Here is a 25,396-nt window from a genome sequence, read left to right as displayed (position 1 = left end):
CTTCTCACGACAGGAGATCCCGAGTTCTCCATGGCTGCGTATGGTGCCCTAGAGGACCTGAAGGCACCTTCCGCCAAGCACTCTGAAACAGAGCTCACCAAGGACTCCACACTTGTATGGTAGAGGAACAATAGTTACACCTTCTGTTTTCACAGCTCTGGTTCTCATGCTGCTGTTGAACTGAAGGAACTGGTCTAGACGCCAGCTTGAGGATGGATAACCACCAGCCATGACACTCTGACACACTCCTGGAAAAACAATCAAACTACTTCGAACTGTTCACGAGCGAGAGACTCATTCCCTTTTAACATGGCAGAGTTTTACTCTTCAAATGGATAATGGCAGAACACTCCAGGCTTTCCGAATGTGAAATCGACAATCGCTCGAAATCTGGAAAAGACGAAGCGCAGCTTATCTGCATTCTTTCTAGGCTACCACCGATCAAGAAGATGGAAACTCTTCTACAGACGTGACGTTACTGGATGAAACTATTGTATAAAGACACACATAGGATGTCCTCGCATCTTCCTGAATCACACAAGTTTAGGTGCACTTCAGACTTTCTACTATAAGAACATTATGTTATCTACTACGGGATCCAACAGCTACATGAAATGCTACCTATCCATATGTTTTTGGGTCTGGGTCCATACAACCACACATTAAGCTACAGTCATGGTAGGACAAGACTTCTTCAAGCTGCTCTGCTTATTAAGGAGAAAACAAAATCAAATTCTTTATATAATAATATATTGAAAGAGTGTATATATGTGTTTATATGTGTACATTCACTTGTGTATAGATGCTAATGTTTAAAATGTGTTTTGAAAGCAGTTTTGTCTAGTTTTAATTTTTTTTTCTTAGTTTTAATAAAACAACTAATACTTGCTGTATTGTGTAATCTGTTGTTTTCCATATTAAAAGAAAAGAGTTGTGACTATCGAGTCTTTTTTTTTCCTTGACTTATGACGCTTTCTACTCCATAGAGGGTGCTATAGAGTTACAAGTTTGAATAACTCTACTTTAAACACTCTTCCTTACATCAGCAATAAAAGGTGTGCAGAAACTTCTTGGTAAAAACCAGAATGTCTTTTTAGCTGCAGTTATGTAAGCGATAATGTACAGTCGGCCATTTGTTATAGCAAAATATACCTGACAAGGTGATTAGTGCTTTACTTATTACATGGCTCCTTGCCAAGTAAATAATAAATAACTTGCCATAGAAAATAAAAATTCAACCCTTGTTATATGGAAGAAAAAGCAGCAAACTAATGCTTGAGACTTGACACTAGCATAGAAAATTATAAATGTAATTGGCTTTTGATTAACCAATCAGAAATCATAGAAATGAATTAATTTGATTGCATTGCCACAAGTCCAACCAATCAGAATCAAGATTTCAACAATTCAGAAGTTTAAGTATAAATAAGTAAAATTTTAACGTTTGTGTCCATTAATCATTTTTATTATTTTTTTATTATTCTTATTATTTTTTTTTTTTTTTATTATTTATTTTTTTACAATTTTACGACACAAACTGAACACAAAATCAAGGACCGTATGAAAGATGTTTACCCTTCTTTCGTTTCCAGCAATGCCGTTTGTGCGCCCATTTGCTTCTTCCTGTCTCCCGTGATGTTAAAGACTCTTAAAGCCTAGGGTGGACGATGGTATGAAATGAACGGGGTCACGTGACATGAATAAAATGTCGTCAGTTTAACCACATTCATCAATGCTAAACTAAGCATTTTCGCGACGCTGCCCTTCTCTGTGTACTTTGCGGCTCTCGGCACTCCAATCACTCTCAAGTTTTAACTGCGTCCGATGTGAGGAGAAGAGAGGCAAGTTCTTCAATGCTAAGAATTGTCAGAAATCATCTGGTATGTGTAGCGCAGGCCTGTAGTTAACCTGCTGACAGCTAGATGCTTCTGTTTCTCCAGTACAGCGCCTGGTTTTGTTGTTTTTATATCGCATTTTATGCCTTTTGTCTAACTACCGTCTTCCTGCGTTCCAGTCATTTAGTTATGCTCTTTATTCTAGATATGGTGATGAGGTAAACGTATATTAAAAAGGACAATGTACTTTGTTCTTTGCTCACTTTGATCTAATAAACAAGGGCAATTATTGGGCTAATGAATCGAAATAAGCCCCTAGAGTGATTAATATTCACTGTGGAAAAATTAATTTGACATTTATAGGATATTTGGCAAGATAAATAGACAGCACAGGACATGTCCGCATGTTGATTGATAAATGGATAGATGGATGGCTCTCTTTAAACAAATGCCTTTTTAATTAATTAATCAATTAGAAACCATAACCGCAAGCCTTTACAGTTTTACTGGATACATTAAAGCTGTAAGTGACTTTTATTTGGCATACCTCGCATAAAATGCTGCTACTTCATGACGGATATTGCTGAAGAAGGTGTCGAGAAATAAAATGCTTTGCAAACAGCCAATGAGAATTTGATCGACCCACTTAGGCCAGCCAATCAGAAAATTCGTAGCCAGATCTTGGTTTGGGTTTGTGGCATGCAGGGCTTCATGTATGTCTTGTTGGGAAACCATTTCAAACATTTACAGTATCTTTTAAGTAAAAAAAAAAACAAATACAAATAGACTGTACTAACTTTATTAAAACACCTTCTTATTGTAATTTTCCACAATTCATGATTTTTTTTGTTATTTTTAAAGAAAATATTTGACTTTGCATGTCTTTTTTTATTATTATTTTGCTTCCTTTGAAACATTTATTTTACGATTGATATCATTTAAGGTTAACTTTTGTTTTATTGTTGAAATGGCAGCGAATTCATTTGGAAAAATCTATTACCGTAAGTTAAATTGGCTGCAAATGCAGTTATATATTGATTTATTTCTGTGTATATCTTTTCACTGCTTTTAGGAACTAATTTACTTATTTTACACCGTGGACAAAATATGACATTCATACAGGCCATTTGTTCACTCAGATCTACAAACTTGCATTTTGCATACGTAATGCACTGCATTCAGGTTTTGTGTGGAATATTTGTTAATAAGTCTGCGCTACATAACTGTTTAAACAATGGCCCCTCTACACCTCCAAGCCTGGAAAAACCAAGCTGGAAAATTAAGCATCTATATCATAAATCTTGGAAAGTTATGATAATTTGCAATTCACTCCCTCATCAAAGCAATATTACCCTAATTTATTATCTTCCAGCATGTGAGACGCTCAGAGGCCATGCAGATAAGAGTCTATCAGGAGGAGGATTGATTTTCATTAACAGATTGTAATAAAGATGAAACTGCTCAGCCCGCACACTGACCAAGAGCCACACTTTATTTATTGTATTGGGCCAATTTATTTCATGAGCCACTGCCTCCACTTTTTTTAGGCTCTCCCCTTTCTTTTCTCTCTCTCCCTCAGTTCATTACTGTAATGTTTCAACCACGTCTTCATTTATTGTCTTCCCATATTTCAGCTGCCAGACAAACTGTATATTCACTATTTCATATGTCTATGGCTTCACATATGGACTATTTAGTTCTTGACCTACATTTTATTTAGAATTGTAAAATGTAAGCTGTAACCATTTAATTTATACAAGTGATTACCTAAATATTATGCAAACCACTTAAATTGTACGTGCAAGGCTTCCAATCTTATACTTTAAACCGTGCAGACTAAAACTGTCCGTTTTGTTGCTGGATATTGCAAACTGTTATTTCTTATCATATTATTTGAATTCACATAATCGTAAACACCAATTAGTGTCGCATATAGTTATACTATTTACCGCAATTTGATGTTCTGCTGTTATTTAACCTAAGCAACAAAACAGTTTTGAAGTCTTGCATGTTCAAAGAAAAAATTGATAATTTCCATGTTGCCAAATAAAGTTTAAATTTTTTTTACATTGAAGGACTGTTTACAAAAACGATCTGATTGAACTGATTCACTAGAAGAAAATTCACTTTCCAAATATGTGAAGAAGAACCATTCTGAATGAACTAAATTCTCAAAAATTAATGTCTGATTGATCTGATTCTCTAGATAACGAATCACTTTCCAACACTTTGAAAGAACCACTCTAGATGAACCCATTTGCAGAAGAAGAAGAGAAGAAGAGAATGGCGGCAGGGCTCAGTGGTTCATGTAGGTTGTCTACAAACCGGAAGGTTGGTGGTTCGATCCCCGGCTCCACCTGACCAAGTGTCGAGGTGTCCTTGAGCAAGACACCTAACCCCAGTTGCTCCCGATGAGCTGGATGGCGCCTTGAATGGCTGACACCGCAGTCGGTGTATGAATGAGTGTGTGAATGGGTGAATGTGAGGCAACTTGTAAGCGCTTTGGATGGCCATGTGGTCTGTTGAAAGCACTATATAAATGCAGTCCATTTACCCTTTACCATTTACCAAGAAGATTCACTTTCCAACACTATACACGAACAGGAAGAACTATTCTGGATGAACCAATTGCAATTTGCAGAAATGTACATCTGATTGAACTGATTCTCTAGATAAAGATTCACTTTCCAACACTATGAAAGAACCACTCTGGATGAACCCATTTCCAGAAATGTGCATCTGATTGAACTGATTCTGTAGAAGAAGATTCACTTTCCAACACTATACATGAACAGGAAGAACTATTCTGGATGAACCGATTGCAATTTGCAGAAATGTACATCTGATTGAACTGATTCTCTAGATAAAGATTCACTTTCCAACACTTTGAAAGAACCACTCTGGATGAACCCATTTGCAGAAATGTGCATCTGATTGAACTGATTCTCTAGAAGAAGATTCACTTTCCAACACTATACATGAACAGGAAGGACTATTCAGGATGAACCAATTTGCAGAAAATAACATCTGATTGAACTGATTCTCTAGAAGAAGATTCTCTTTCCAACACTATGAAAGAACCACTCTGGATGAACCCATTTCCAGAAATGTGCATCTGATTGAACTGATTCTCTAGAAGAAGATTCACTTTCCAACACTATACATGAACAGGAAGGACTATTCAGGATGAACCAATTTGCAGAAAATAACATCTGATTGAACTGATTCTCTAGAAGAAGATTCTCTTTCCAACACTATGAAAGAACCACTCTGGATGAACCCATTTCCAGAAATGTGCATCTGATTGAACTGATTCTCTAGAAGAAGATTCACTTTCCAACACTATACACGAACAGGAAGAACTATTCTGGATGAACCAATTGCAATTTGCAGAAATGTACATCTGATTGAACTGATTCTCTAGATAAAGATTCACTTTCCAACACTTTGAAAGAACCACTCTGGATGAACCCATTTGCAGAAATGTGCATCTGATTGAACTGATTCTCTAGAAGAAGATTCACTTTCCAACACTATACATGAACAGGAAGGACTATTCAGGATGAACCAATTTGCAGAAAATAACATCTGATTGAACTGATTCTCTAGAAGAAGATTCTCTTTCCAACACTATATATGAACAAGAAGAACTATTCTGGATGAACCAATTCATGAAAATGCTAAAAGTTAGTGAGAGGCCCACTTAAAATTAACTTGATTCACTAGAATGAATCTTACCAGCACTACATGAGCGAGAACTACTGAGAATGAGGACTTTCCACATCTACATATGAAAACTATTTAGGATGAGCCGATTAATTAGATTAATCCAATGCTATATATAATAGACAGAGGACTGTTCAGATAATTACAAAGTAGATAACAACTCCATAAAACAGTTTTGAAAGTTGTAAGTTTACAAATTAAGTGATTTAGGACCTTAATTCATTGTAAAGATTAAGTCTATCCCTTACAGCCTCGTTTTCAGTCAGGTTCAAATTCAGATTAAGATCTAACAATTAACAAAGCACTTTGGACTTTGCACTGCATGTTTAAGGCTCAACAGAGTAAGATAAGAACCAAAGACAAACAGACCTCGTATTTAAATTTAAAATTTTATTGTAAAATTGAAAAAAAGAGAGAGAAAGAGAGAAGCCCATTAAGCATTTCTTTTCGATGCATACATTTTTCTAAACATAACCAATAAATAGGCGATTCATAAACAGATTTGTCAGGAATAAATAAATAAATAAACATGTTCATAAATTAATCGGCAAATCATTAGATGAGTAGGCATAACCGTAAAACAATGTAAGCAGCAAGTATTTGAGAAATGCCAACAGGATGTTTGGTTTCTCAGGCATTTATCTTGGACATATCTTCTCGGTCTCAAAAAAGAAAGAAAAGGGAAAATAAATAAACAGAAAAACTGTCCATTTCAGTTGGTCATGCCGCACCAATCACATCGCAGCGGTAGATGCTGCACCTCTTGTCTTCTTTTCTCGGCAAATATCATAAGAAAACAACAAACATTAACAAGAAAACCAAAAACAACTGTAAACAGCATTGTCTCATCCAGGCTTTAAGAACAGCGCAGGGAGTGCCTGGCTCTCCCACTGCACATTTCACACAGCAAAATCAATACTCTTGATATATATTTTCTTAACGCTTTGTGCTGAGAAAACCAGAACTTTAACATGATCTTTATAAAGCAAAAAAACCCGCCCCACCCCGAAACCCACCCTCCCATCAACTACTTTCCCCATAGAATCTGAGAAATGTGCTGCTGTTCCCTAATATACAGATTTCATATCTATAATAAGCTACTTTCCTTAGCATACAAACCATAGTTAAAGAATCATATTGTTAATATGAGTAGTACCTTCATAACACTTTAACCCCCCAAAGCTTTCCCACCCTTTCCCCCCTTGAGCATGCTCATAGATCAAAGTTCGGCATGAAGATCTGAGGAACGAAACGTGAACGTGGTTTAAATGAGAAGAAAGCAAATATGAAATGCTGGTGGTCTGGTTTCTTCAGAAATACCTTTAGTGCAAACTCCCCTCCCATCCCCCCACCCCCCCTCGTTTCTGGCGCAAACGCAATTTGTATTAACGCCTTCGGTTCACCTTTCAACACATCAAATTTCATTTTATATGCCTTTCCAATCTCATTTTTTTTTCTTTCAAGCTGTAATGATATCATCCTTCAAACTTATTAAACTTCAGGCACTAGTTGCCATTTTTAATTTGTATTACACTTGCTTTTACATGCAGGCCAAATTTAATTTGATTTTAATAATTCACATCTGGCATGGAGAGATTCTGTGAGGAAGGCCCCTGCAACATGAGGTTATTAGAGCGCCGATGCCCGAGGGCTGCGTGTCTGTATATCACCACGTTCTGATATGCCACCACAGGACAGGAGAGGGAAGATGAAATGGAGAGAGTTCAGCAGAAAAGGCCATTATAACCTGTGAATCGAACGCGATCCATTTCGGCGCGACCTGAGGCTAAAAAACGGCTGTGATATACGGGCGACGTTAATGTTTCCCGGCAAAACTTATTTCTGACGTCTGCGAGATTAAACATTTAACATACAGATATATTTTTAGGTAAGACAAACAGGTCAAAAATCCACAGTGGAAATCAAATGAGGTCAACACATGTGCTTTTCTGTCCTACCTAGATTCTAGAGCTCTGTTTTTGCATCTATTTATGTTTACTAGTGAATTCTGGGAGGACCTGAACTTCCTGTAGTTCTGTGTCACTGTATTATCTGTAGTTTTGGCATATCTATGAAGGCAGTGTGAAATTGGCGAGTTGGCAAACAGTGAGAGTTGCGTAACGGCAGAGTGGATAGAACGTCAAAATGTACGATAAAGGCAAACAAGAACTTTAAATGCATAGGAAAACAACTCGTTTCAAGAATACTGTCCATTTAATAGTTAAAGACCCGGTGAAATCATTTGATGAGTATAGCGTTGATGCATTTCCCTTTAAAACAGGAAGTTGGGGCATCAACTTATTTTAAATAGCCAATAGCCGATAGTTTGCCGTAATGTGCTACTTATTACACTGCAAAAAACTCTACTCTTAGAAAGTACTGCATCTAAATTTCCATTTAAAATATCTAAAAATAAAACTTTGAGACAAAATACACATATTGAAGATACATTTTATGAAAACAGGTCTTTTTCATATATATATATTTTTTTAGATATCATATTTTTTTTACTGGAAAAAAAGTTAAAAAGCACTAACTAAATATCTTGCTGTGTCGTTACTTGCAGATACATAGTATTAGAGTAGCATCTGATTGGACAAAAAATTGGTAGTGTATGATAAATAAGTATTTTTGGTCCATTTTCCTAAATTTTAATGCATATTGCTGATAAAATGTAATAATTTCAACTTACTTCTCTAGAATTGGCATCCAAACTAACAAATACCCACCAATTCAGACTTCATTCTAGAGCTTTTGATTGGACAAAAATGTCATTTAAATTTTAGGTCTGATTTACCAGAAGACTGTGCCTTCGCTTTTGTCAGCTAGCATTAGCCACCATGCTAACACACAAACTAAGTGATTTTGATTTCACAGGGTCTTTAAGATTCTTGTCGAGCGCTTTAGAGTTGTGTATATTTGCGACTTGTCTGAGAGCAAAGCAACAGCTGCGGTTAAGTACACCATAATGTCAGACTCGGTGGCTTTTTTATTGATGGATCAGTTTGCTCCAACTGTAACCCCCCATGGCTGCGATTTGCAAGCTGTTAGTGAGCTCTTTACAGGCTGCTCATTAGACCTTTGCAGACAGTTAGCGTCAAGCTAATCCATTCCAGCCTGAGAAGCGTATTCTTAGAGATATGGGTTGTTCGCGGATCCAACGAATCTTACACTCACTTATTAGCGAAATGAACTTTGTAAACGTCAGTGTGGAGTTGTTTGTGCAGGTTTCCGAGGTTAAATTAGATTTTTATTTTGATGCTTCCTGTAGAATTCTGGTGTGCTTCAGAAGTTGTAAGCAATAGTGAGTTTGTCCGTTCAGTAGGTCTGTTATGAACCACATTTTGTGGGCTGTGTAAGGGTTTAAGGCTTGGTATCTTTGTAACTGCTTGTTTAACGTATTAATGTGCTTTATCAGTTGATATTCAGCATTTGGCACCAACTGTTTAATGAGTATGCTCTTGAAAGATGCACAAAATGGATGATATGAAAGGTCAACAGGTCCCTTGTAATAGTAAAGTTAAGCGTTAACTAGAACCACTTCACTTGAAAAAGTCACTGTCACAAGTGGTGAAAAAAAAAAAAAGAAATGAAACAAAAAAACCTAAGATTTCCCATCCCTATCAAGCATTAACTGTATTTTTTTTTTCTTTTGTATTATTTACCTGTGCAATGGTACAGCTGTTATATTGCGGATAGTTTGCGTTGAAGCCACAAGTACTTATTCTGCTTAATAAGTAAAGCTTTCATCGGATAAATATGTTTGTTTGTGTGTACTGAATATCTACCCAAGGTTTTTCTAAACCAGCAACATGCATATATAGTTATACTCGGCATTTGTTCTCTGGAATATGGGCCTATTTCTGACATGAATGGATGATGAACAGTTTCCCCCTTTGTTTTTTTTTTAATGTTTTATTTTTTTTCTTCATGGCTGAACATGCTCCTAACAATCTCCAATCCACCTATTCTACTCCACTAAAATAGTATAGCTTTTAAAATACTTATTATTTTTTTTGTCTTCGTTTTTCTATTTTGTTTAAATATTCTGAAACCCAGTAGCTAGAAATGTAAAAGGAAAAGAAATCAAAAATCCCTTTCCTCTTCCGACCTGAAGCGAATATTTATGCTTTTTTTTTTTCTTTCTTTCTTTAAACTTATGTCGTTAGTAGTAGTTTGCAGTATTAGTATTGTTATTAATACCATATATTTCTGTTGAGGAATAAAAATGTTTGGTCCTTTGGTCCCTTTGGGGTGAAAGATTGATCAGTTTCACTGAGGGCATGGAAACCTCTGTGACCACAGAATGTCCTGCGTTTGCGGAAAGATGGTGACAGAAGAAAAGGTAAGAGGAAAAGAGAAAGAAAGTCCACTAGCGGGACAAGAAGAGCTTCTTTTTTTCCACTGCATTTTATCTTGGTCTTCAAGTTTAACCCTCATTTGTCCAGTGTAATAAAAGCCATAAGCGCCTCTTCCTTTAAATAGCATATGTGTGTATAATATGTATATAGAAATCAAAGTTGTTCTCGCTCGTTTATTTTTTTCTTTTTGTTCGTTGCTTGACTTGACGGTGCGAAGCTCAGCGAGAGACGGGACATGTTGAGTTCTCTTGTCTTTAGAGAGATCTTCCACTTGTCTTCCGTGCGCTGTGCTGACTGTGGTTTGTCCACGGGTGCCGGTTCGCCTGCAATCCCGCCTCCTCTATCCCGGCCATCTTCCTAAAATAAATGCTGATATGTCTTCAAAAAAATCCACTCGTGTTGTTCTTGTTAGTTTTGAAAGAAAAAAAGTTCAATTCCTTCTGCGATGCCGCTCTTCAAATCCTGTGAAGAAAATGAAATTCTAAATAATATCGCGAACATGCTCCTGTTAAAAAAGCGGTGTCTGGTGTCCTACCTGTGCTGTTGCTGAGAGCCCTGTGTGGGTGGAGCCCTGTCAATACGGGCGGCTCGCATCCTTCGGCCGTTTTAACTGCACTTTCAACCTCTTCATGCCGATCTGAAAGCCGTTCATGGCCTGGATGGCAGCCTGAGCACTTGCTGGGTTGTCGAAGCTCACGAAGCCTGCAAGAGATCACGCGAACAGAAGTGAACCCAAGTGGCTCGGGTGCTAAAATTGATTACACGGCATCATATTAAAGCATTAAAGTTTCCACCAAGTCAAAAATGGCTCTTTAATGAACTTATTTCCACTTCCAACTCTGAAAAATCACCATATATGCATCTGTGTGGGCTACTTTCGAGCATATATAAGCCACTGGTGGTATAGAACAGGGACAGATCGCCCCACAGGACTCCAAAACGGGGCCACCCACAGCATGCAAACTACATTCGTCCGTGACATCCCCAGCGTCCCGTTCAAACCCATAGGTTTTTACAAGCCAGTGAGCGAAAAAGGCGAAATGAGTTGAGGATGCACTTTCGCTGGCGTTGCGAGTGTCATCAGGAACCAGCAGTGAACCGTAAAAAACAACGGGCGATTTCTTCAGCCATCAGCCACCTGGGAGCAGCGCCTGGAACTGCCCCCATTTCGAGGCTTGTATACACAAGACGAGAAGGTCCACATGGAGGTGAAGTGGGGGATGAAGCCACAAGGCTTCTTAATAGGGAATCTATGTATATCAGTGCTCTCAGCCAAGTCCCATCGGTCCATCTCGGGCCACAGCCCCCACCGCAGATTAATTACTCTACCGAGCGCCTGTTACCCAGACCCGACATTATGCAGTAAATGCATAGTGTATAAGTCAATACCGCAAACAGGTCCTACTTCACAAATTTATATCTTATTAACCTCCCCCAGGAGACAGGAGCTGCTATTAATTGTGGCTCGGGAAATGTCTCCCCCTGGAGCGGGAACAGATGTTGATCCATAATGGGCCTTTTTGCTTCACTTAGGACTTTTTTTTTTTTTCTGGCTCAGGGGTTTTTTAAAAGGCAGCGCTCCGGTCTGTGGCTTGACACCAAACACAGAATGGAGTTTACACTGTGAAACGGACAGAGACCGATTATTGGTTGTTTAGGGATGGGCTGAATGCGGAAACATTGCTAACTCACTAACGCAATACTTGTTTTAAATAGCTGTAATCAAATATGTTGTGTTCAATTTTGTGACTTTTTACTGCTATTTTAAGTTTAACAGTGATGCTGGAATCAGCCGTTTTACAAGCATTGGTATCTATTACTAAAGCTTTGATTGATTTGTCTCACCAAAACATTTGCTCTGGTTGGTGGCTCTGTCCATGAAGACCTTGGAGGAGATGACCGTACCAAATGGGAGGAACATCTGCATGAGTTCGTTGTCACCAAATTCCTGTGGTAGGTGGTAGATAAAGAGATTGCAGCCCTCTGGTCCTGCAACACACAGATGTTACTCACTGTGCAGTCTCCATTCAAAATAAGAAAGCTTTTAATACAAGAACTTGTATTTAGATTGTTAATTTCAGGCCTTTTGTTTCAGAATACCATGCAAGAAATGTTTTTATCATTATGCTGAAACAGGCCAATAAAATGTATCACGGACTCTCTGCAGTGAATGGGTGCCGTCAGAATACCGTCAGCTGATAAAAACATCACAATAATCCAAAAGTTAATCCAAATTAAAATCTGGAGTTGTGTGGATAACGCATGTTACAGCTGTTTGGATTCTCATTCTGACGGCACCCATTCACTTCAGAGGTTCCGTTGGTGAGAAACTGATGGAATGCTGTATTTCTCAAAATCTGTTCCCATTATGAAACAAACTCATCTACATCTTGGCTGACCTGAGAGCAAGTAAATTGCAGCAAGTTTTCAATTTTTTGCGTGATATACTCCTTTAATGGAAGATGCGATTTGCAATTATTTCAGTATAATGAACTGTTCACTCGTCATCATGCATGTAGTATTGATCCGCATGCCAAAACGAATGAAAAATCTCTCACCCTCACCTTCTCTCTGCTGCTGTTGTTGAATGACTTGTGGAGGCTGAGGCAAGCTTTGGCCAATAGGGGTCAGTGTGGTTGCTGGGTAGATGGCTGTACATGCAAAGAGAAATTTGTGTGAGCACACAGCCTGGATTTATGTGATACAGCATTGAACAAGGCTACTCGGAAAAAAGACAAACTGACGCATGGTTGGTCAAAAACAACCATCCATTTTAAGTAAGCAGCACAGAAATAGAATAGTTTCATGTGGTTATATATATATAGAGAGAGAGAGAGAGAGAGAGAGAGAGAGAAAGCTTATTGAGGTAGTGAACCTGTATATTGTTGCACCCCGGTGAAAGCCTGTTGTAGGGTGTCCGCAGCTGTGGGGCTTTGGGTGGAGTAAGGGGGCAGTCCGTTGGTGTACATGGCCTCAACCGCAGGGTGTCCGTTGGGCTGGTGAGGGATGCTGGTAAAGCCGTTGACGATAGGAGTGACGATGCTGGGGACGCCAGATGTGGTGATGTTGGCAGGCGGTGAGCTGAGGCCTGCTGAGCCAGGAAAACAAAAACAGACAGAACATTGTACATTAGTACAGTCTCCAAATAAGGTGTGCAAGTCTGTAATTCCACATTAAAGCATAGAAAAATTACATGTATACATATAAAGAGAAAGCTGTTGATAACTAGCTAAAAGGGAATGATGTTGATCACATCAGAAAATTGTCAAAAACTGATCCCACATTAATATAATTAAAAAAATACATAGAAACATATCTATCTATCTATCTGCTTGTTAGTTTTTAGGCTAATGCTATTATATCATTACATGCTGACAAAATGTATTTTTAACATATATACACGTATGTGTAAACACACACACACATATATATATATATATATATATGTGTGTGTGTGTGTGTGTGTGCGTGTGCGTGTGTGTGTGTGTGTGTTTACACATACGTGTATATATGTTAAAAATACATTTTGTCAGCATGTAATGGTATAATAGCATTAGCCTAAAAACTAACAAGCAGATATATATATATATATATATATATATATATATATATATATATATATATATATATATATATATATATATATACACATCTTTATTATTTCATTATTATTTACTTATACCTTATAAATCTTTATTTTAGTTTCATTTTCAATGAATCTTACTACTCTTGTTAATCTAATTGATGTACTATATTTTATTATTTATAGGTTTAGTTTCATTATTTATTAATACATTCCAATACGTTCATTATTAAATTTTAATTATTTATATATTATAGTTAAGATACAGCACTATTATATAGCACTATTTATATACTACATATACAATATTTATACAGTTTTATGATTAATATAACTCTTTAAAAAGTCATTATATTATATAAAGCTGTTTTAACCTATTTATATTTGCGTGGCATATAGATAAATGTAGGCGAACTGCTGATCGGTCAGTCATTCTATACCGTCAGTATGACAAAGAAAAAACATTGGTTACAACAAAACACACAAAAATTGCGAACGAGAATAGCAAATGAATCGTTTAATAGGCCCTTGCTACAATAAGGCCCTGTCCACAAGAATGCGTTAATTTTTAAAACAGCAGCTTTTTCTACACAGTTTGGCCATTCATCCACACGCAAGCGCAGCACCAGGTCACTGAAACTTTGAAAACTCATGGCAGGGTGAAACTTTTCCAAAATTCTGGTTGCAGTGTTATAGCCTAGACAGCGAAACCAGAGATTTAGCTTTGCGACGTCGAAGCCTGCGCTGTTATCTCCACCTACTGGAAACTTTTTCAGGCTTCTGACTGGCCAACATGGCTTGACTGTTGAGATTATATCGCCACCTGTTGGTTTGGCGTGCTCTTGACAATGCTTCATACCATGCGTTTGCATTTTCATGTGGACAGAGATTTTTTTTTTTTTAATTTAAACGAAAGAAAGAAAGACTCAGACTCATAAAAATACCCATGTATGTGTAGACATGGTCTAAGTTAGTCTTTGATCCCAAGCCTTGAGTGTTTCAGAGCTGTGGCTGTGCATCGGTACAAACTAGAAAACAGTTCCCATAGGATACCATATCTGTTCCCGTGGACAATGCTGGACATAGAGGACGGTCGTCATGGAAAGCCCCAGCATGCCTCGATTACAATGTGGCAGAAGACTGAAAAGTCTTTAAAGAAATATGACAGAGCCGATGGATTCAAACAGTCTGCGGTATCATCTACCCAGCTAGCTTGACTTACAGCATGACAGAGTGTGAACCAGGCTCATATCGAACATACAGGTTCCCAAAGCTGCACTCAAACCTCCCACTGCTGTAACCTGGGGGAATTCCAGTGGGCCGAGGAGAGCTCTTTACTCTCGTTTGTGCTATTTCCTGTTCCTAAGCTTTTTCTCGATTGTTTGCTTCCCACACGTTACATTGATGTATTAGTTGACGCCTCTGCCCCATTCTTGGCTGAGCCCAGGAGACTGGGTGCGTTCGGAGATGTCCGACAGACAGCCTCAGCCGAACCGACCACACGTGCGGGGCCGAGCGGCAGCTGCATGCTGTTATAATGTTGAGAATCTATCATTGTGATGTGACAGTTTGGAAAAGCTGAATGCTGACGGGACGATCCAGCCTGCAGGAAGGTTAGGGAACAGACTGAGCTAGTCACGGAAACTCAGATCATGTTCTAGTTGAGGAATAAGACTTCAGTAGGCATTAAAAAAAGCTAGTAAGTCAAGACAAATGATGTGACTCAGGGTACACGGTGTAGCTTGGAATAAGCTACATACTGCTTTTCCATTGGTCTCTATGTACAGTAAATGTGCGATACATGGATGTCGCGAGTTTTGCGCATGAGGCAGCATTCTAAAAACATGACTCTCAAGTTGGAAGTTGTTCATAAAAAACAAAACAAAATTAAAAACACAAAACGCGCCTCTAGACATTTTCCATTTCACGGCCCTGTGTTTCGCATTCTGTATAATTGTATAACAGATTTCATTAGCATGTTGCTAATGATAACAATCTGAATAAGATGAAGCTACTTTTACTGCTACTTTTGGTACTGAATGAAATGAATATTTAACTAAGTTCTAAAAATTATAAATTTAATGTTTCCAAGATTACTCCAAACCTCTATATCTTTTACCTAGTTTTTATGAACCAGTTGTTTTTTTTGTTTTGTTTTTTTAGGCAAGACAGTTGTCACTTGATTTCTAAAGTTTGATGTTAGCATTTGGCTAAGCTAGCAAGGCAAATTTGAGTCCGATTTACGTATTTTTACTCTCTTTTTTTAAATGGATGTTTTTCCAATATCTACAAATTAAATTATAAATAGAATGTTTCTCCTAACCTCTATATTACAATATATTTTAGAGGTGTTTACATGACACCATTTTCAACTAAACAATGAACACTTTTTATGCATTTTGGCCCTTCATTTACATGCCTGAAAATGCTAACTTTGAAAACTGGTTTCAAAGTGCAAGTTTTTGAAATTGACACCATTAGTTTACCTTCGCGTAAGCTACAAAAACGCTGAGATCTTGCAAATCTTGTCATTCATTTCAGTAGAGCTTGATGTTATCATGTTGCTAAGCTAATGATCAGTCTGTCAGGCATAAATTGAGAGTTTTTTTCTTAAATGACACAATGGCCTATAAAAATATGCACAAAAGTAAAAAATAATTTATTAATAGCTTTTAAAAAAAAATCCTATTTATAACTGACACAACTCTCAACGTTTGCTTTCTACATGAAAATGTACATAATGACTAGGTTTAAGAGCTAATGTTCATAATCTTAAAAACTGTGTTGTGAAAATCAAGTAACATGTCAGTTTACTATGTTAGAGCTTAAACATTTTGCAGTGGTCCTGTCATGCAATTCCCAGATCAAAAGAATCAATAGGCGCTTCTTAGAGTAGATCCAAGTATGCACTGTATCATCTTTCCCTTTGTGGTTCGGTGTGGTCCATATCACAGCAATTTGTTCCAGCTGTAGTCTATTTTAGCATTCAGTTCCAAAATTCCAGAATGAATCCATCTGTTATTAAACAAATCTTTTATTTGTCAACCCTGTTAGTATGTTGCGCACTACGAGATGTTGAGTATTCTGCAAATACTGTTATTTCAAGGGGGGAGTGTAATTGGATTTACATTACTGCAATCTGCCCTCGGTGCATCATGCTGATTTGCACCCGATGGTGACTACAATGAGGAACAGCTTACCATATGCACCAAAAGGATTTATTATGCAAATTATAGACTGAAATCAACAAGGAGCTCTGGAACTGTATCGGTAAGCACTGCAGCCAAACGAATCACAATAACTAACTCCCATTACATCCATATTTTAATACAGAGTCTGGCTTATGTTTATTTACTCTTGAATTCATAAAGAGGTTTACTATGTATATAATGTAAAGCAAATGAGATTCTTTATATGCTAGTCCACAAATGCAGTTATAAATACTTTTATGGCAGTTTAACAAGATTTGGCTCTACTACATTGTCCGTCTGACAATTACACACTAGATCACAATTCACTCTCAATGCAAATTTAGTCATTTTTCACTCACCTTCATGGCCTTTTCAGACCCATATGACTTACTTTCTTCCATCAAACACAAAATCATGGCACTTCTATGGTCATTTTTTGGAGCTTACAGCTCCAGTCCCTATTTACTTCCATTGGATGTAAAAGAGCATTGTGAACATTCTGTTAAACATCTAATTTTGGGCTCTACAGATTTTTTGTTTGTTTGTTTGTTTAATACATATTTATTGCGTAAAATTACTTTTTTGGGCAAACTATTACTTTAATCACCAACTGAAGCAGCATTGTAGATTTGTTTAAAGCTATTAAATATTTATTTGATAGATTTTACAGCAAAACACAATTTAAAATGGGTCATAGCATCATGTCTGGCATGATATAATTTACATATTCAATCTCCCAGCATGCCACAGCACACAGTCTCTGCCTACTGACACCATTGGGAACTGTTTTGCATTAAGTTTGGAGATGGAAAAATGGCAACAAACCAAAAGAAATATAAATCAGACTATTTAATCCCAATGCTGCAGAAATGCAACAGCAGGTCTTAGTGTTCAACCATTTTGAAGTGATTATAACAGTACACGACGGATAAATGACTCCAAATGTTGTTCAGTGTTCAAACGTTTAACATTTTAACATCTTCAACAGTCGTCAGTGAAGCTCTAAGCCTCTAAACATGCATTACGAGTACTTTACAAAATAAAGTATGCATAAACACAATGATTTTTACAACTAGTGCAGGACACCGGTATGGGACACAACCTGTGCAGCTGCTCCGCTTGAAACGCTTTCAGGCTTTCGTACGAGCACAATCTCTATTTCGCGGCCCCCGCGAGACCGAGAACAAAGTCAATGGGTTTTATGACCCTGACGGCACACAAGGTGAACTCAACCGTCCCAATCATGTTCCGCGCCTCCTGGATGGCTCGCAAATACTGCACCTGACACCTCATTAACTTCGTCCGGGGCTTTAAACACAACAGAAACATCCGACATATGCTTAACCAAAGAGCAGCCTCTTATCTGCCTGTGACACATCTCCATTTAAACAGGAAAAGAGTAGGATGGGGACTTTGCGAAACCCATCAAGCCCGTGTCAGGGTACGAACTTCAGGGCAGAGACGAATAACGCGACCAGCGTTTCAAGCCATTTAATCCCACCGCTGACAATTAGACTGTCATGCCATCAATGTGGAGCTCTTTGTAGCTCGAGAGCTTGCACCTGCTGAACATTACTCTTATAAAAAAAAGAAACAAAATAGGGGAAAATATCACCATGCATCATGGTAGCGATACATCCTCTAATAGAGGGCGCCATCTGGCTGAGTGTGTACGCACCATCGCGCTTAAGTGCTTTACATCTGTTAATAGAGCGGCCGCGCCATTGTTTTCAGTGAGCGTTCTTAACCCCTGTGTTGCACTCCTAAACTCTGCGTGCACTGCAGGATGTCACCATGTTACCTCTCGATGACAACATCCAGGTTTTTAGGTTACTCCGGATGCACATGTAATGGCACACCTATTGTTGCAATAATGTGGCATCAAATCTTCCTATTTGTAAATACCATTTATTTTTTGTTTTTTTAGGGACAAAGTGCCATGACACTACGGCTTTATTTATTTATTTATATGCAATTCTCTGAAATACCTTGTAAATACTAAGTATATGAATATATAATCATTCAGTATCATGATATATCTACACATATCATCACTTTACCTGTCAAAGTTTTTTATATATGGAATCTAATATATATATATTATTGAATTCATTTAAAATATTCAATTTTGAAATGATAATAAAAAAATATATTAAACTAAATTGTATTATCATTGTATTGAATTTTTGGCTAATGTAAATTGTTTTAAAAGATTCTATATTTAAATAATAATAATAATAATAATAATTATTATTATTAAGTAATAAAATATTACAATTAATTGTATTGTTGTATTGAACTATGTAAATGTATATAAAAAATATTTAATATTGTTATTATTATACTTAAACGGTTAATATAGAAAATCTAAGATAACTAAATATTATTATTGTTATTTTTATAAACGTACAAAAACTGTCATCAGTATGACATTCAAATGCATATTTTATAATAATTAAAAATTATGTATTATTTATGACTTTATTATTTATCCCATATGCTTAATATTAAATAAACTATACTGTTACAGTACCTTTTTCATAAGGATTTAAACATTTACTAAAGACTTTATGCCACATTATTAATTTATCATAAAAATACAAATAATATACCTAAAAAGTGCAGTATTATTACTAATATTGATATTTTTGATGTGATACTTAACTGGACCTGTTGACACTGTAACTTAAAATCAATTTTGGATCACAATCAAATCGAATCCACCTTGAATGAATACATCTCAGATCAGGATTACATTTGTAAGATTACAAATACAGTCAGGTTGTGTCAGTCTTATTAAATATTTTTGCCTGAGAACATTTTTAAATTACACATTGTGCTAAAATTTTTCATTGTAATCCATATCTTAATAATACTTTCCAGATGTTGTCTACTTTGTAATCCAATTTTACAAATCTGTAACTCCTCTTGAGCCCAATGAGATGTCCTGCTAATACTTTATTACTTCACGTTAATGTTATTTCTAACACCGAGGATATTTGGCACTAATAATACTCCACACTTGTGTATTAACTAAAAGATGGAGATCTGGAAGCTGCCTCAGATGATGTGACAGCTGTTCTGCCATTCAATTGTGGTCTTGCCAGATGTCTTCAGATTGCAGCACAATTCCCTAAAAACCACTTCATGACAAAGGGAAGTTAGAAGGCTTCTTTGCATCACAATAGAGTAGTTGTTCAGTCATTTTGAAAGCCTGATCCAAAAAAACAAAAACAAAAATTCAATACTTCTCCGGCAACATTAGCTCTTAATATCCAACCAGATTCCAGTATAGTCCATTCTTCTACAATGCTTTATACACAAATCACAACCAATAAGAGAAAGAGCGAGAAAGAGAGAGAGTGTGTGTGTGTGTGTGTGTGTCTGTGTGTGTGTGTGTGTGTGTGTGTGTGTGTGTGTGTGTGTGCACAGGCAGATGTATTGAATAAACCAGAGGTGCTGTGCCTGCCAGGGAGATGCAAATGAATGAATGAAAAAAAAACATATGAATATCTTATTTATTGTAGTCCTTGGAATATTTTTTAACGCCAGCCGTTCTGTCTCGCCCAGGATTAATAATGCAACAGATTCCAATAGGTTTAATAATGGAAGGCAATCAGTAGAGCAGAGCTCATGCGCGCACGCAGGAGCGTGTCCAATGCTTCGCATATTTCAGCACATCTCGCGTCCACAGGAGATCCGCGCAGCTCCGCCAGTCTCTTTCAATTAAGTCAGTGTAACAGAGGCCAATTCCCCCCAGCAGCTGCAATGCATGTTAATATGACATTGATCCCAGTCAAAAAGGATAAAATCCAAACATACAAGAGCCATTGTTTTACACAGAGATGAATTCTTTTTGCAAGAATAATAATAATAGTAATAAAAACGTGAAAAAAGACGATGTGCTGTGGTATTATGGACATTTAACATGGTATTTACAGCAAGGTATTTACAAGAATACCAAGCTATACACACCCAAAAACAAAACAACCCAAAACATGGTATTACATTACCAGTGCTATTTTAGTATCATTGGCATCCTATTATATTATTCCCTGCTCATTACATTAAAAACCTTGGTACATTGTCAAATTACCATGCTAGTACCATGGTACCATTTTGTCCCATGAAAATACCAGGTGCCTATGGTTTATTGACATTAACCGTGACAATGCTATGTTAGTGTGAGACTTGCTAGGTTTCATGGACATTTACCATGATAATACCATGTTTTTGTGACATTTAGCATGATATCACCATGATTTCATAGCTCTCTGACATGGTCATACTATGTGTTGTGACATTTACCATGGTGTATCTATAGTTTTATGGAAATTACATTTATTATGGTGGTAGTATAGTTTCATGAGCATTTCTCATGGTAATACTGTGATTTTATAACATTTACCATGGCATTACCAATGTTTTTATAGACTTTGGACAATAGCGACATCATTACTATGATTTTGTGAGGTTTACCATTATATTATCATGTTTTCATGGACATCTGCCATGGTATTAACAGATTTTGTGACAGTAACCATAGTAATACCACATTTTTACAATGTTTTTGGCACATGGTAATACTATGCTTTGGACATTTGAAGTATCATAGTAGTAGTGCCGTCAAACAATTAATCGCGATTAATCGCATCCAAAATATAAAAAAATAAAGTTTTGATATATTTACATTAGGAAATGTACTAAATATCTTCATGGAACATGATCTTTACTTAATTTCCTAATGATTAACATTATGTAGAAAAAAACCTTTATTTTGGATTAATCGCGATTAATCGTTTGACTAGTACAAAGGAGTAACATGTAAATACCATTACATGTATATCAAAGTACCAGAGTATTAGCATCTGATGCCATAACTGTACCATGGTGCCATCACAGTACTTTTTGGTATACATCATGAAAAAATCAACTATGCAGTAGCATTACTGTAATACAAACAGTTGCAATTCTGTGAATTTCAGGACTGCTAATACAATGGGTGCTGCTAAAACAAACATACAGTGAGTGATGGATGATCCGGGATGGAAAAATGCATGTTTTGCATTGCATGTGTCTTAACAAAACATTTGACAAACCGTCCTGTCTGTCTGACTTAATATTTGGAGTAGCAAGTATGTACATTTGCATGTAATGCCACACATGGATAGCCTCAGCGTCGCAGAAGTGAAGTGTGGCTTGACAGCTCTGGAGCTTTAATTGGATGAGGCTTTTATGAGACTGGAGGGCGGCTTGTAAAAGATGGAACCGTATTAAATCTATATGTGATGCCAGGGGGAGCGTCTTGCTGTTCCAGCCCCTCAGGTAATAAAGCTCGTGTTTTAACTTTGAATAAGAACGCAAACGTTTTCCACGGTCAGTCAATTAGCCACAAAACTAATAATGTGCTTCAAAATCAGCCGGCCAGTTTGCTGCAAGCTACTCATATGTTGCCAAAACTATGCGCTTTACCGGGAATGACAAATGATATAGTCCGGTGTCGTGGTGTATAGTGTAAATTGGTACAGCAGTGCCGTTGACAAAAGAGGAATGAGCTTTGTTAAAGCTGAGCATAATTCACATGGTGGCATGTTTTCGGCAGGGATTGGAAAAGTGCAATACTGCTGCATAAGCAAATGCTGTATGGTGGCTATTATCCAATAAGATCTCCTGTTTGTTTAGATTGTATGATAACGGGGTGTTGGGAATGACAATCAGAGCAGTCGTGTGTCCTGGTTATCAAAGCTTCCTGAGGACGAATAAAACAATCTGGGGTGCGTGCCATTTAGGAAATGTCAGCATTGGTGTTTTTGTAACTTAAAACGTGACATAATATAGGCTGATTTGTTTAAAATCAAGGCAAGAAATGTGCTTGTTCTATAATGTAATAGTATATTTAAACAAATTTCCCATGTGAACCCACAATTCCACAGCTGCCCATCCGACAGTCATATAGGTAACATAGGTCATTTTTTGACTACAGGTATAAAGTCTGGTTCACTTTGCAGCTCAATTATGGAAGAGATCAAATTTGGTTTGGTTACCTTGTTTAGTAGCGATTTCCTGTCAATTATTGAAATATTTGACATCACAATAAAAAAAAAAAGGCACAAAAAAGTTTTATTGGGGTATCAGAATAAAACCTAAAAAAAGACTATTTACACTTCTGTTAATTTTTGTTTCTTATAACAGAAGGTTGTATAAAAAAAATTAATTGGTGAAATTACGTGTCGTTTTTGTGCATTCGTTCTGTCAAATCACAAGTAAAACGTAATGCAACTGACATTTTAACTCACATAAAATAATGCAAATAGATCACAAATTTAATTTACATTACCAATTTCAGAGTTTCACTCTGGTATCTAGTATTGTTCGCACAAAATGTTTGTTAATTCAAAAGAAATTAGTTCTGAGTTTTAACATGCAGAAAACTAATTGATCAAACTGCAAGTACCTCTACATGAGCAATAATCTTTTTCTATTGTGGTATCAACTATTGTTCAGAAAAAAAAAATACTATTCACACTTTTAACGCAAATTGTTATACAGTAACATAAATAAAAAAATTAAAAAAATGCGTAGCTGTGTTTTGTTTTGTAAACTTGTTTGATTCAACCAAAAGAAATGGGCACTGACTTTTTAAAACAGAGTAAGTTACACAAATGTACCGCAAGAATGTTTACATGTGAAGTTATAATGAAGATATATATGTTTTTTTTTTTTTAAGTGTACTATCAACTATTGTTCAGATGAAAATCTTGAAGACTATTCATATTTATGCTATTAAATAACTTTTTCTGTTATATCGCAAACAATTATACAAAAAACCTCAAGAAAATGATCTAACTGTCTACAGTTTTTGTGCATTTGAACATTTACACGCGCACTTACAATCAAGCTAAAGTAGGTTTTTATGTAGTCAAACTACAGTCCATCCGTCATGACAAGTGTGCATTGAACACTTAATACATTAAATAGACATCACGCTTCACCTATTTTCAGAGCAGAATGCAGGGCAATTGTTGTGCTATCAACAATACATGCTAGGTGAAGCAAAGCTACAGTTGTGTTAGCCATATCTGTTAGTTTGACTGCGCAAAATTAAATGTATTTGATTAAGGATTTATAGCTTTAGTCCCACAGAAATCTAACTTTTAAAACATATGTAAGCTTGAGACCGACTACGGTGGTCTGAATAACGCGACAGAAACACTTCACCTCAGACCCCCATCCCGTAAGAGAGAAAATGAAGCTCTGTTGCTCACCCAGTGTCTGATGAAACTCACCCGACACCGGGGTCATGGGGGTGGGTGGCAGGCTGTTGATATTGAGCGCCCCCATCTGGTGGATCTGGGTAGTTGGAAAGGCCACGCTGGGCGCCAGGTAGCCTCCGTGACTGGCAGCCATGAGGGCCGCCTGCTGCTGCATCAGCTGCCGGATAGAGATAGAGAAAGCAGAAAGCAGACAGGGAGAAAGAGAGAGAAAAGTTACTAGAAGCACACAGCCCAAGTGGGGGTATGATGGATAGGCAGTGCTTTGCAGAGTAGAGGAAAAAGTAGAGCGGAAAAAGAGAAAAATGTGTCAACCTATGTTTAGTGAAAGCGTCCATCTTCCCAGTCAGAGGGCTGTCACAAGCCCCCTCGAAACATTTCAATAGCTGTCGGTCTGGCTCATTCTAATGAAGGGATCGACGTACAGTATTGTTCAAAATAATAGCAGTACAATGTGACTAACCAGAATAATCAAGGTTTTTAGTATATTTTTTATTGCTACGTGGCAAACAAGTTACCAGTAGGTTCAGTAGATTGTCAGAAAACAAACAAGACCCAGCATTCATGATATGCACGCTCTTAAGGCTGTGCAATTGGGCAATTAGTTGAAAGGGGTGTGTTCAAAAAAATAGCAGTGTCTACCTTTGACTGTACAAACTCAAAACTATTTTGTACAAACATTTTTTTTTTTTTCTGGGATTTAGCAATCCTGTGAATCACTAAACTAATATTTAGTTGTATGACCACAGTTTTTAAAACTGCTTGACATCTGTGTGGCATGGAGTCAACCAACTTGTGGCACCTCTCAGCTGTTTATTCCACTCCATGATTCTTTAACAACATTCCACAATTCATTCACATTTCTTGGTTTTGCTTCAGAAACAGCATTTTTGATATCACCCCACAAGTTCTCAATTGGATTAAGGTCTGGAGATTGGGCTGGCCACTCCATAACATTAATTTTGTTGGTTTGGAACCAAGACTTTGCCCGTTTACTAGTGTGTTTTGGGTCATTGTCTTGTTGAAACAACCATTTCAAGGGCATGTCCTCTTCAGCATAGGGCAACATGACCTCTTCAAGTATTTTAACATATGCAAACTGATCCATGATCCCTGGTATGCGATAAATAGGCCCAACACCATAGTAGGAGAAACATGCCCATATCATGATGCTTGCACCTCCATGCTTCACTGTCTTCACTGTGTACTGTGGCTTGAATTCAGAGTTTGGGGGTCGTCTCACAAACTGCCTGTGGCCCTTGGACCCAAAAAGAACAATTTTACTCTCATCAGTCCACAAAATGTTCCTCCATTTCAGTTGATGTGTTCTTTGGCAAATTGTAACCTCTTCTGCACATGCCTTTTTTTTAACAGAGGGACTTTGCGGGGGATTCTTGAAAATAGATTAGCTTCACACAGACGTCTTCTA

The 25,396-nt window shown here is 37.1% G+C and overlaps 1 protein-coding gene across 4 annotated transcripts in view; it reads right to left on the bottom strand.

Moving 5' to 3' along the window:
• Positions 1-9,479: 9,479 nt before the first annotated feature.
• LOC113079364 (CUGBP Elav-like family member 5) overlaps positions 9,480-25,396 on the bottom strand; it is a 39,416-nt gene continuing 23,499 nt past the window's right edge. Inside the window, exons 4-9 of one of the 4 annotated variants that reach the window (XM_026251612.1) lie at positions 23,962-24,127; positions 12,798-13,013; positions 12,487-12,573; positions 11,768-11,911; positions 10,458-10,624; positions 9,480-10,384 (exon numbers count right to left, since the gene is read on the bottom strand). In XM_026251612.1, the coding sequence (XP_026107397.1) occupies positions 10,497-10,624; positions 11,768-11,911; positions 12,487-12,573; positions 12,798-13,013; positions 23,962-24,127 (741 nt within the window). In that variant the 3' untranslated portion in view covers positions 9,480-10,384; positions 10,458-10,496. Of the gene's footprint in view, positions 10,385-10,457; positions 10,625-11,767; positions 11,912-12,480; positions 12,574-12,797; positions 13,014-23,961; positions 24,128-25,396 lie in introns of all 4 variants that reach the window. The other 3 variants (XM_026251611.1, XM_026251613.1, XM_026251614.1) reach the window with 3 other exon arrangements.

The sequence above is a fragment of the Carassius auratus genome, unplaced genomic scaffold, assembly GCF_003368295.1.
Source record: "Carassius auratus strain Wakin unplaced genomic scaffold, ASM336829v1 scaf_tig00027810, whole genome shotgun sequence".
NCBI lineage: Eukaryota > Metazoa > Chordata > Actinopteri > Cypriniformes > Cyprinidae > Carassius > Carassius auratus.
This window is presented reverse-complemented; position numbering and strand designations above follow the sequence as displayed.